This window comes from Peromyscus eremicus, chromosome 20 (assembly GCF_949786415.1).
Source record: "Peromyscus eremicus chromosome 20, PerEre_H2_v1, whole genome shotgun sequence".
NCBI lineage: Eukaryota > Metazoa > Chordata > Mammalia > Rodentia > Cricetidae > Peromyscus > Peromyscus eremicus.
Window position 1 is genome coordinate 62,045,382 of NC_081436.1, and position 14,166 is coordinate 62,059,547.

General features: G+C 44.6%; 1 protein-coding gene across 2 annotated transcripts in view; it reads right to left on the reverse strand.

Moving 5' to 3' along the window:
* Grhl2 (grainyhead like transcription factor 2) overlaps positions 1–14,166 on the reverse strand; it is a 142,884-nt gene that overhangs the window by 35,715 nt on the left and 93,003 nt on the right. For both annotated transcript variants that reach the window (XM_059247562.1, XM_059247561.1), the window contains exon 9: positions 7,002–7,160. In XM_059247562.1, coding sequence (XP_059103545.1) covers positions 7,002–7,160 — 159 coding nt within the window. The remainder of the gene's footprint in view (positions 1–7,001; positions 7,161–14,166) is intronic.

A 14,166-nucleotide genomic window follows, 5' to 3' on the forward strand; every position in this document is an offset into this window, starting at 1 on the left:
ATCATTTATATGGGTAGATAGTAAAGACCCTCATCTATTTTAATGAAATACTAAATTCTACAGAGCTTCCAACACATGGCTAACTGCCCTGTATGCACCCAACGGGTAACGCGGCCCTTTCCCATTCCAAACTTGTTTTCACAAACCAGTAGAGTCTCCGTTCAGAGGACCCAGGCCTCCAGCAGTGACCACCACATAAGAGATTTTATACAAGAAAAATAAAGTGAATTAAGTCTGCTTAAAAAATAAGAACTTGGGGGCTGGAGAGATGGCTCACAGGTTAAGAGCACTGGCTGCTCTTCCAGAGGTCCTGAGTTCAATTCCCAGCACCCACATGGTGGCTCACAACCACCTGTAATGAGATCTGGTGCCCTCTTCTGGCATGTAGGCATACATGCAGGCAGAACACTGTATACAGAATAAATAAATAAAATTTTTTAAAAAGAAGAATTTTATATGTGCAGTATAGATTTCAAGAATAAGAGAGACAATATTCACTCTTGGGGAACTATCACTCTCATTTCTAAACTAAAGCTGTGATTTCAGTAAGACCCAAGGAAGCATTATGCATTCAGAAGACAGAAAGACCTCCCTCTACTAAGACCTGCTGCTGTGGGATGGTCTGTATGTCAAATGTGTTGTTGATTGGTCAATAAATAAATCACTGATTGGTCAGTGGCCGGGCAGGAAGTATAGGCGGGACTAACAGGGAGGAGAATTGAGAGAACAGGAAGCTGGGTGAGAGAGACACTGCCAGCCGCCACCATGACAAGCCGCATGGGAAGATCCCGGTAAGCCACGAGCCATGTGGCAAGGTATAGATTAATGGAAATGGATTAATTTAAGATATAAGAACAGTTAGCAAGAAGCCTGCCACGGCCATACAGTTTGTAACTAATATAAGTCTCTGTGTTTACTTGGTCGGGTCTGAGCGGCTGCGGGACTGGCGGGTGAGAGAGATTTGTCCTGACTGTGGGCCAGGCAGGAAAACTCAAGCTACAACCTGCGTCACTTTATTTCCTAGGAACATTTGTGGTCCAAACTTTCGGAAAACATCACTTCTACACTTACAGAAGTGGGAAGAAGTCTGTTTCATCCAAGAGTACACATCATTTGCTACAATTAATGCGATTACAGTTAACCCACACGCAAGGTCCTGAGATCCCGCTTCACATGCGTTTCTTGACATCTCTGTTCTTTAATATCCATAAAGAAAACCACCGGAAACGCTATCACTGGCTGCTTGGAATAAATAACAACCGTTTACCCATCATTTGTCAACTACTTTTTCAGATATATATTAGGAATTTAAAAGAGGAACTATTAGGAAAGTGACATATCTTCTGAACGGCAAAGTGTACGTAAGTGCGATCCTTTCTGGGTTTTCATGTTTACAAACGTATCCACACACATAAATGGTTTTTCCCACTACCCTTTCCTTGCTGAAGGAAATGTCACATGACTTCAGAAAACAAACCCTTGGGGGTAAAAGCATATACCCCCCTTCTCATCCTCTGTCACTAAAAAGCAAAATACATGAATGAAATTTTTTTTTAATTGGCAAACAAATGGTATAATCTATCTACCCCCTTATCTTATTAGATCAGCGGCTCTCAACCTTCACAGGGGTTGCATATCAGATATTTACATGATGATTCAAAAAAGCAGCAAAATTACAGTTATGAAGTAGCAACAAAAATAATTTTATGGTTGGGGGTCAGCACAACAGGAGGAGGCTGAGAACCTCTGGAGTTCTCAGAGTCTTAGAATCCTTTTTTCTGGGACACAGGCTCAGCCACAGTGTGACACTCTCCGCAAGTTTGGATTTTTGTCTGTTTAGTTTTGGGTTTTTTGAATGTCCAGCTGTCATTCCGACATTCTATGTATTACATTAGTCTGAACTGGGACAGGTCCTGTCTGCACTCAGCTTCTCCACTGTGTGAGACCAGCTAAGTGCCTTGTGCCTTCTGACCCACATGTGTGTTCGGATTCGCTGTGTGCTCTCAGTCAAGTGGCCTCTGGGCCCTGGGGGCCACCTAACTGCTGCTCCGATCTGCAGCTGTGAGCTGTATCTCCACCCCTGTGCAGCTCTTGAGGCTGTCTTCCTGTTCTCTGGACCACTTCCTCTCTGCTGTCACTGCTCACAGGAACCCATTTCTCCCTGTGCTCTATCATTTGAATACAGCAGCCTGTGGCTGTACCTTTAAGAGTGGCGGGCAGGATGGAATTAGCTACCGGCCTGTTTTCCTTCATGCTCCCCATCATCTAATCTGAAGTAGTCACCAGTCCATAGCTGTCCACACCCAGTGAGTGTGTTGTGTGCACGTGTGTCTTAGCACATGCCGAGGCCGGGGAAGCACATGGAATATCCACCTCTATTACTCTCTGCCTTAATGCCTTGAATCAGAAGCTTGCCATTTAAGCTACACTGGCTGGCCAGGGGCTCTGGAGACCCCCACGCCTCTGCAACAATGTTGAAGTTACAGGTACATGTATATGTCCAGCTTTTTTTCTTAAAGAAGCATAAATATTTGTTTGTTACAAAGGAGTTTGTGTACAGTGTTAAAAATCTGCAACTTCTTGTTAAATTCACATTTGCACTCTCCTTTTTAAACAAAATTTATAATCATTATTTTATGCAGATATAGATATGTAAATACAACATCGAGTTCAGTGGTCCTTTAGCATTTTCTACTTAAATGTTTTTCTTTTTTTAACATAAAAACAGGTTATAATTCCAAAGTTCAGAGTTATTTGAAACTGGAAAATATTTCCTTTGCAGAAAATAGGAAAAATGATAACATTTCCCAATAAGCCATTTTAAGCCAAATAATAGCTGAATTATACATATAAATATTGATTAGATTCTGGGATACAGAAAAAAACCTATCTTCATCTGTTCAGAGAGCTGTTTTACTTAAGTTGTGTGAGATTCCTATTCATCTTCCCCTTCCCTGTTTGATTTACAGCAGACATTTTTCTATAGGCTAATCCATAATCTAAAAAGATTTTAGCCTCCCCTCCAGCATATCCTTTCATCAGCTTGATACAGTACAAATTCTTACCCTAATAGTGAAATGTTTCACTAAAGCTTGCCCAGTGATTGGACAAAACCAAAACTTTTACTATAAGCCACAGTCATCCTAATGTGCCCAGCTTTTTATATGGGTGCTGAGGATCCAGCTTCAGGGCCTCGTGCTCTTAGCCACTGAGCCATCTCCCTGAATCTACTCAGGCCACATGGTCTCACCCCCTCCCGCCCATCACAGATGTATAGACATGTGTGATCAGTGCCCATCACAGATGTATGGACAAATGTGTGATCAGTGCCCATCACAGATGTATGGACATGTGTGATCAGTGCCCATCACAGATGTATGGACATGTGTGATCAGTGCCTATCACAGATGTATGGACATGTGTGATCAGTGCCCATCACAGATGTATGGACAAATGTGTGATCAGTGCCCATCACAGATGTATGGACATGTGTGATCAGTGCCTATCACAGATGTATGGACATGTGTGATCAGTGCCCATCAGGAGATAGTGTTTTGCCTTCCATAGCTAACATTCACTCCCTGCGAGATTTCTGAAGAAGGAATATTCACTAACTTGAGGTGTTTAATCTTGTTTATATTTTATTTGAAGTTCGTGGTTGTCTATATTCTTTACACTGCAGTCAATTTGGCTAGAGATAAAATCCTTGGCCATATTTACTTTATTCTATTCGGATAACTATTTTCTCCAGACATAGTATTACTGTTGAAATTTTTGATGATAAAAATCTCCCTATTCATTTCTTTTTTTTATTTTTATAAATATTTTTATTTTATAATTAATATAATTTTACATATCAGTCACGGATATCCCGTCCTCCCTCCTCCCACCCCCCACCCCTATTCGTTTCTAATTGTCTATTTTCCTTTCTTTACTTAGATGCTTAAAGTATAGTTTTGTGTCTTTTTCAGTCTGATATCTGTTTACTTTTTTTTTCCCTCCTGAGACAGGGTCTATGTAGCTCTGGCTGTCCTGGAACACACTACATAGACCAGGCTGGCCTCAAATTCAGAGGCCCGCCTGCCTCTGCCTCCCCAGTGCTGGGACACAGGTTGTGGCCACTTCTGTCCACTAGCGGTCGCTCCCCATTGTTGTCCCGAGGCAGTTTCTCCGGCACGGGGTAAACACTGTCTCAGGATCTTCCGATGTGTCCTTCTGTTCCATCCCGCGGCTCTAGAGCTGGCTGGTGTTTTACTCTTCCCAGTGACCATTGTTCTAGAACACTGGGATCACCTTTCGCTCTCCAGTCTGATGTTTTCGCTCTTTCACAGTTCCCTTCCATTTCTGAAATCTTCTTTTCCCACCTGTACCTTGTTAGGACTTAACTGTCAGATTGTTCAGCCGTTTGTGGCTCGCACATTTCTTTTTGTTTGTTTGTTTGTTGTTGAGTCAGGGTTTCTCTGTACAGCCCTGGCTGTCCTGGAACTCTGTAGACCAGGCTGGTCTTGAACTCAGAGATCCACCTGCCTCTGCCTCCCAAGTGCTGGGATTAAAGGCGCTCAACACCACGGCAAGCATTTCTATTCTTAAGGCATCTCATGTGCACGCTTCTCAAGGTGTGGCTCCCGGTGATGGCAGCTTCTCCTGTCATCTGGATTCACTGGCTCACCTGGAGATATGGGGCTGTGTTCTCACCTGCTGGGTGGAGACAGCTCTGTGGCCTTTCATTCAGTGTTTGGTAGGAAGTCGGTCTGATCCTAATCTGAAATTTTGGGGGGGTTGGCTATTTTCTGAGTTATTTTCGGATAACCTAAGTAAGCCAAGACAGTTCCTCTAGCGTTAACTCTTGCACCCCCTCTTCTGGAGCGTTCAGAGCAATATAGAAGAGCACGTTCTTCTGTTATTATTATTGTTTTGAATTATTTGTTGGGGTTGTTTTATGAATGTTTAGTCTGCATGTATGTATGTATGTACACCACATAAGTGCCTGATGCCCACAGAGGCCAAAAGGGGGTGCCGGATCCCTTGGAACTGGAGTTACCAGTTGTAAAGGTGCCATACAATTGCTGGAGTCTGAGTCTGAGTCCTCTGCAAGAGCACCCAGTTCTCCTCAGCACTGAGCCAGCCCTATCCTGTATTTTCTGATAGTACTACTCTGCATCTGTCCTAGTTTGCTTTATATTGTTCTGATAAAGACCATGACCAAAAGCAACCTGGAGAGGAAAGGGCTTATTTAATCTTTCAGGTGACGGGCCATCACAGAAGGACAGGAGTCAAGGCAGGAACCAGGAGGCAGGAACTGAAGCAGAGGCCATGGAAGAGTGTTCCTTACTGCTTTGTCCAAGGCATGCTCGCTCTGCTTTCTTACACACCCAGAACCACCTGCCCAGGGGTAGCACCAGCCGCGGTAGGCTGGGCCCTTCCACATCAACCACCAGTCAAGAAAATGCCCCACAGACTTGCACACAGGCCAATTTGCTGGAGGGATTTTCTTAATTGGGGTTTCTCTTCCCAGAAAACTCCAGCTTGTGTCAAGTAGAAAAAAAAAACAAAACAAACCTACTGGAGACTGTCCCTTCCCATTTTCATGTTCAATTTTCTTCTGAGCATCTCTTTCCTGGCCACCTCTGTGCTCTCTCTCCAGGAGGTGATTTTACTCTCAGAACACGGTTTCTCCCTGGAACAGAACTTTACTCACTGTAACTTCTCATGGAAAACAACACAGCCATGTTCAGTCTGTTTGCACACACCCACTCGGGCCTGCAGAACGTCCACTCTCGGCCTGGTCTCACTTCTGTGCTTTGCAGAGTGCCTGGGCAATCGCTCTTTGGTAAAGCAGCTCCATCACTTTCCCTCACAGAAGCTGGTGTCACACAGGTCTTCAAATGGTCCACAGTACACCACACTCGTCCTCACAGAAGCTGGTGTCACACAGGTCTTCAAATGGTCCACACTACACCACACTCGTCCTCACAGAAGCTGGTGTCACAGAAGCTGGTGTCACACAGGCCTTCAAATGGTCCACACTACATCACACTCATCCTCACAGAAGCTGGTGTCACACAGGTCTTCAAATGGTCCACACTACACCACACTCGTCCTCACAGAAGCTGGTGTCATACAGGTCTTCAAATGGTCTGCACTACACCACACTCATCCTTACGCTTGTGACAATCTTCTTGTATCCAACCTTCCGAGTTTAAATCTTGTTATTTTAGCTCTTCTGTCCCTTTTATAGTGCAGTCATGGAGATGAAAGCACTGTGTGCTGAGTGCATAAGAACTGATGAATTTGTTTTGTAGGCGTGATTTCTGTTTCCAAAAGTTCTAGGTGAGGCCCCATGCAACACATCAAATGTCGAAGATTACAGTGATAAATTCTAGAACAGCATCTACACTCTACGAAAGTTCTAGATCTGTCATTTCAGCTGTGTATTCAGACCAAAGCACAGCATGCTACAAACTGAATGTGAGCTCCTCCATTCCACGCGCAGACAGCTCCTGTCTGAAGTGAAGCCTTTTCCACTGGTGACGTCATGAGGCTCGTCCTTGATGATTCTAACAAAGACTCACAGGACAGCTCTTCTCTCTCTGTCCCACGTGAGGACAAGATAAGAAGGTGGCAGCCAGTAAGATGACCCTCACAGGGACTGAATGCCTCGGTCTTAGGCTTCAAACCCCCAGAGCTGGAAAGAGAAGTTTCTTTCTACTGCTCTCACCACCTAGGCTGTGGTGTTTGGTTTTAGCGACCTGAGAACTGAGCCGTATGGCAATGGCAGAATGGTAGGCTGAGGAGAACAGCAGCCGAACGGAAGGGCAGTGGGCTGGTGACTCCTTAGATGTCTAACAGGACTCGAGAATGAAAGACCACCACGTCCACGTGTTCGAGAAACGATTCTTTAGACACCACCAGACAAGAAAAAGTGACGAGAGGGATGTCATCAAAAACAACATCTAGTCGTGACAACAGTACCTTTCTGACAAACTGCCATCTTTGCTCACCTTGTCGCAGAAGACCTTGATCTGGCAGTACGCTCTGTGGATGGGTTTATTGCTGCGGTTATTGTAACTGTATGTGTCGATCTGAATCATCAGAGGAAGTCCTTTCACGCCCTTTTGGGAGGAGAAATCTGTACTCAAGCAGTTCACGGTGATGAAAATCTGAAGGAGGGAGAAAAAGAAGGAAGTTCACAAACTACCATACAGAGGATCTCCTGAGAGACATGAGCAGATGTGCAAAGCCAAGTCCTACAGGAAACTATCAGGACACATGACAGATATTCAATACTTTCCCACAGAAACCTGCTGAATGCACAAATGTATGTATCATATGGCTATAAACTTCTTTTTCCAAGACAGGGTTTCCCTGTGTAGCCCTGGCTGTCCTGAAACTCTCTGTAGACCAGGCTGGTCTCAAACTCAGAGTTCCACCTGCCTCTGCCTCCCAGTGCTGGGATTAAAGGCATGCTAAGCAAGAAAGGTAATCTTAAAAATTAAAAGAACAGGGCTGGAGAGATGGCTTAGCAGTTAAGAGCATTAATTGCTCTTCCAGAGTTCCTGAGTTCAATTCCCAGCAACCACATGGTGGCTCACAACCATTTGTAATGGGATCAGATTCCTTATTCTGGTGAACATATAAATAATTCTTAAAAAGAAAAAAATTAAAAGAACAAGAAACCAGGTGGTAGTGGGGCACACCTTTAATCCCAGCACTGGGAGGCAGAGGCAGGTGGTTTTCTGGGTTCAAGGCCAGCCTGGTCTACAGAGTGAGTTCCAGGACAGCCAGGGCTACACAGAGAAACCCTGTCTCAAAAAATCAATCAATCAATAAATAAATAAATCCATTGACTATAAACTTCTAAATAATTTGCTTTCATAGTTGACCTTGAAATAGTTTAAATGACCTTCTAGAAAGTTGGTCAGATGGGGTTGGGGATTTAGCTCAGTGGTAGAGCACTTGCCTAGCAAGCACAAGGCCTTGGGTTTGGTCCTCAGCTCCAGAAAAAAAAAAAAAAAAGAAAGAAAGAAAGAAAGAAAGTTGGTCAGCAAAGCCTTACTCACTTAGCCATAAATGAGTTAGGTAACACACTGTTTTCTCAGCTGGAGCTGGAGAGACTGCTCAGCAGTTAAGAACACTTGCTGTTCTTGCAGGGGACTAGAGTTAGGTTCCCAGGACCCCCATGATGGCTCACAATTGTTGTAACTCCAGTTCTACAGGATATGACACCATCTGGCCTCTTATTAGCTGGAAGTGTGGCACACACCTGTAATCCCAGTCTCCTGTGTGCACATGGCATGCATACATCATATACCCAGGCACACACATATAAATTAGATTAGATAATTAATTTTAAAAGTCATCACTTCTAATAGCATAACTTTCCCTAGCCCTGATCTGCAAGATAAAAAAATTAAAGGTTAAATCAGAAAAAAACAACTTCTTTTTTAATCCAATAGCACTGAAACCTGGTTCTGTTTATATAAAACTTTCTTCCTTGACTGTGAAGCAGGGGGTCTGGAATAATTTATTATTTAATATCACTGGCACCTAATACAATGCCTAGCAAAGGACACTCACTGAGCACTGGATAAATGACCTAACTTGCAGAAGGCCTTGAGAGTCAGAAGCCATGACTTCAGCCCCTACTCCAGCATTAACCAGTTAAGGGACCTGAGACAAGGCACTCAACATTTTCAGCTTTCAGTGTTCTCTTTAAAGCACCTGTAAGCCCTCTCCCTGCAGAAGGAAATCTAAATACCGACCTATTCCACGTTAGTGGAAAAGTACAAGAGCTACCGAAGGCAGGAAATGAAAGGGGATTAAATGAAGTAAGAGCAGCATCGACAGCCTCCAGTCAGCAGGAAGAGGTGGCACACACCTGAGAGAGAGAGAGAGAGAGAGAGAGAGAGAGAGAGAGAGAGAGAGAGAGAGAGAAATCCTCATCTTACAGCATGTAAGAAGGACAGTAGAAACCTTCAAACAAACAGCATGCAATAGACATGCCATGAGCCCGACAGGCTAGGAACCCCAGTCAGTGTTTAGGGTTCCGTTTGATTAATAGAAAAAATAAAAACAAGTCTTATTGTTAAGGATTGATAGAGATAGGGACGGGTGTGAATGACGAGCTAAATAGGCTAAAATGACCTCATTCCACACAACAACGGGTCACAGTCAAAAGATGCCATTTGTCATAGTTTGGATTGGGCGCTATGCTTTGAAGGTTATAGCCAGCCCCTGGCTCTTGGCATGCTCTCTGCTTCCCGGGCCATGCTGATGTGAACAGCTCCTGCCATGATGCCTCCCAGCCACAAGGGACTGAAGCCTTCCAAAACTCAGAGAAGAGAGAGAAACCAAACCCCTCTCTTCCAGCAAGCTGTTTCCTCAAGTATTCTGGTCATGGTGACACGCTGGTTTTAAGGGGATTCTCAGCCAGGGCTACACAAGGCACATAAATTATTATGCATAACATAACACAACTTTTCAAAAGTTTTCTCCCCTGGCCTTTTGACGGACTTCAAACATAGACACTTTGCGCCCTGCCTAGGGTTGCCCTGCAAGACGACAAAGGCCTTAGACTTCTTCCTAAGCATCACTGCTGTTTGAAGCCTCACGGGCTTGTGTAGTTTACACCAGCAGGCATCTATATTCCAATGCTTTACCTCTTTACACATTATCTTTTTGTCTGTGACCTCCTCCTTGTAATCGTAGGTACATTAGTAAGGCACCAGGACAGGTGACAAGTTTCAGTAATGTGCTAATTACAACAAGTGCCCGCTGTGCCACAGCCTCGGCCTTCCCAGTCACCACCTAAAAAAACAAGTACTCTAGACCTTTTCTGTCTCATCGCGAGAAAAGGTCTAGAGAGAGCTAATGGGCAGGTGCTTTGAGGCACATTGGATTCGTGTTTCCCTGTTTCTTTGGTTTTGAGACAGGGCCCTCCTCTGTAGCCCAAGGTCACTTAAAACTTGGGACTCACTGTTTAGACCAGGCGGGTGTTAAACTTGGGGTGATCCTCTCAATTAAGCCTCTCTAAAGCAGGAATTACAGGTATGAGCCACCATGCCCAACCAGAATGAATAAATTTTAGCTCCTTTACACACAAACACAGGCACACACAAAATGGCCCACGCACACACATGTGCACATGCACAGACACATACATACATACAGACAGACACACACACACACACACACACATGCATGAAGGGAAAGGATAACTGTATAAGATAATAAATATGTTAATTTCCTTACCTTATTCTTTATATGGACCCTGTAAGATCATGTTATATATCTTAATATACAACAAAAGATACTTTAAAATACATTCATTCCACTCATTTATTCTTTTCGCTCATTTATTCCATCTATAAGAATCCATGGAAACACACGATAGATCGAACAGTGTTGGACAGAAGGCAAGTCTATCTCATAGAGCTAACAATTCGGGGGTGGGGGGAGTGCCACAAGCACTCAGCAATGACCATCATACAGTAGTCCAAGAGAGGTGTGAGCAGAGGCCCCAGGCACACAGCATGAAGTCCTCAGCCTGGAGGATACTAGTGAAATGTGAGCCACAGGAACACAGGCTTGAGCAGGAGCCTTATGACTTCTAAGGAAGGGGGTGCGGGGGACCAACTGAAGATACAAATGCCTGAGTGGTGGGGACTCCTAAGAAAGGCTATGGTAGACAGGATGCTTCCAGGGCACGCTGTCCTGAACAGTCACAGTAACAGAAAATGCTACCTCCAGCCTCGGAGAGTCCGTAAACGGCAGAGAAATTTTATTTAACGCTCATTCGAGGAGCAAATATTCTCCAATGTCTTAAGTTTCTCGAGGCTGTGGGAGCACAAACATATAAGCTATGGGCCCTGTAACCACAGAAGACAGAGGTGAGGTGGGGTAAGGGATGATGTGCCTTAAAGATTACAATAGCTCCATTGACCATGGATCTGCAGGTCAGGAAAGAGGTGTCCTTTCCCAGGGATACTTGACTTCTTTTACTGCTGGCAATGTGATGATCTTGGCCAGAATGCAGTTTTGTGTCCGCAAATTAGATGCTCACTCTGTTGAACCGTGCGGTTGTCCCTAATTCTGGCTGTGCACTTCACAGAGTTCTTCCTGGTGTAATCCTGGGTACCTCAATCCTGACCAGTTTTGTTCCCACTCCATCAAAAGGTCTACCTAATAGAAGAGAAACTAATGTTCGGATAGATATTTCCTACATGAGGGGCTTTATTTATGGCTGGCTCACTAACTTACATGCCCGTCATTCACTGTGCATCTATGTGATAGGCAGAGAGAAACGCTGATTATGGTCTGTCAGCTCCAAGTCTAAGAGAGCTAGAGCAATAGATCATGACTATTTACACGGACCACTTAAGTAGCCTGGTCATCTGCAGCCAATGAGATGCTCACTGGCGATGTACTCCAATGGACTCAATCGTCCTTGGAGGAGCTATAAAAGTCAGTCACCCAGGACACAAGGTCCTTAAAAGCCAATTGAGTTCCATGGGGAGACATTTAGACTCAGTGCTCTTAAAATAGAAAGGGTCTCCACAGAAGGCCCAGTGTGGCTGAGACTCAAGGCATCCTGATCCCATAAAAGGGAAAGCCAGGAGCTTGTCTTCTGTGCAGCCCAGCGCTGGATCTCCAGTCAGCGGAGCAGGCAGGATGCTGTGCTGGGCTCAGCGCTGCTCCGCTCAGCGCCCACTTCCTTCTCCTGCTGACTAACCCCATGGAAAGCAGCTAGCAATGCCCGATGGCATCCATCTTAGCCTGGCCGCACCACACTCAAAATCCAAGTGGTTGAACTTTAACCACAGAGGGGGCGGGGAGCATGGAAGGCCTTGGAACTGATAAGCATCCGTTTGTTGCTTTCATCTTGCAAACCCAACCATGTCCCAGCTCCATGAGCAGCAGGCAAGCAGGAGAGCAACTCTCTCAGAAGTCTACCCACAAGGAACTGGGTGTAAATGTGTTGGAGAAGTCTGAGGAGGATAAGGTATGACTTCACCCACTGAATGTTCATCCAAATGTCAAGCACAGAAAGTTCTTTTAGCTTCAGCAGGAGCTAACGACACAGAGAGCAGATGGAGCAGGTAAATAACCGGCAGACCTCTGAGTTACACACGCAACAATTGTGAGGCCACTGCTTCCACACAGCACTTCCCAAACCCCTTCTAATTGTACAAGCGCACTCTTCCTTCTTCGGGAAAACTAGTTAAACCATGTGCATTCAGGCAAGTGATAGAGAGCATTTCAATTTCCGCACATGCTCAGAGTGAATCAGATAACTTCCAAATGTGCCTAGACACCTTTCCTTCCATGAAAGCAGTCCAATGGCATGTGACTTTTTAAAAATAAAATCATTTGTCCCATGTGAATGACAATTCCTGCTTTGTGACTTCTAGCACAGAAGCAACTTTGCAGAGGTCTCAAAACTCAGCTGTGCACCAAGCATGTAGGGAGGTTTATTAAAATAAACACACTCCAGGGAGCTTCATTCAGAACCATTGTTAACCTCCACTGTGTTTCTGGGGTTTTCCAGTAAAACAACTGACCCTACCTTTAATTGATTTAGAAAGCAATTTGAGATTTAAAACTAAAGCTTCACATCATGGACTTGTTTGACTTCATAAAAATTGAATTTTGTGCTATCTTTCTGGTTAAAGGCTATTTATATTATTTATGCATTTCCTGATACTCTGGATCCTAAAGAAGTCATCTAAGGAAGCACACAGGCATTAGCCCCAAAGCCACAGGCACAGGGCGTACACCGAGAGAGGACAGAGAGGACAGGTTTAACGCCAGAACCCATTCTCCTTTCAAAATTGATATGTAAATACATGAGTGCTGTTGCCAAGTCTCCTCCTCCTCCTCCTCCTCCTCCTCCTCCTCCTCCTCCTCCTCCTCCTCCTCCTCCTCTTTCTCCTCTTCCCCTAGACAGGGTCTCACTATGTGGCCCTAGCTGTTCTGGAACACACTATGTGGACCTGGCCTGAACTCACAGAGATCCTCCTGCCTCTTACTAAACACCTTAATAACTTCCTGACATTTTGTCATATTTCATCCACTCTGGTAATACTGTTCTTAAGTGAAGATGGAATAACAATTTGAGACAGGCAAAAAGTAAGAGTAAATTCTAGTACAATGTCAGAGAACCAAGTGGAGAAATAATAAAATGTGAGGTATCGAACCTGGATGTCATACATTAAATGTCGTCCTTCTGTGCTGGCGTCGTGCTGAGGTGAGGACAAGAAGACCAGAGCTCTCCACACACCTGCTCTCAGGGAGCTTGCTGTTCTGTTCAGGATTTCCTGAAACCTCCGGGTGTACAGCGTTTATAGAAATGATTACTGTATTTCTCTATTTTTTGTTTTACCTTTCATCCCTACGATGCATTTATTTTCTGCACGTGCAGCTGGCGTCTCTGAGTACACACTCCCTGATTCTACCAGGGCGGCTTTCCCATTTTTCCACCGCCCATAGGTTTTTTGTTATTGTTTCCGAGCCCATGAAATCTGGTCCGTCTCGGGGCCACTGCACTCAACTGTCTGTACAGACCCTCACAGGAGCAGCCTCCTCTTCAGACCTTGACTCAAGGCTAACTCCTCAGACAGGCCAGCTGTATCTCCCCACCCAGAGTCACTTTCCTCGCCCCCACGAGATGCATGCTCTTTCAAGTTTCTCTTTTCTGTTTTCTTCACACACGTAGTATTTGAATTTAATCTGCTGTTTGTTGTTCAGCATTTAATTACCTGTGTGCTCCATGGTGGCGAAAAGCCCGTAAGAAGGGCTCTTTGTCTGCCTCAAGTTAGCTGCATTGTGCCAGGCTCAGGTTCCTCAGCAAATATTTACTCAATGAGTTAAGGGAACATAAATTGTTTTTCCAAATATGCTTTTTCCTTTTTATGCACAATCTTGCTTTCATAAATAATAGGGCCTAGAGGCCAAGGCTGACATAAGCAACTGAAGTTGTCAGGGTCACAGAGTGGGTCAGCTGCTCTGACTGGACGTATTCTCCGAAGATATCTGTCTGACCGCTTGTCTGTGTGCCCATCTATTTACCTGAGGTATCAGCACACCTAAGTTAAGCACCAGCTTCACAGTCAGCATGATTGTCTGTCTGTCTATCCATCTAACTATGTCCTTATCCACACATGCTTA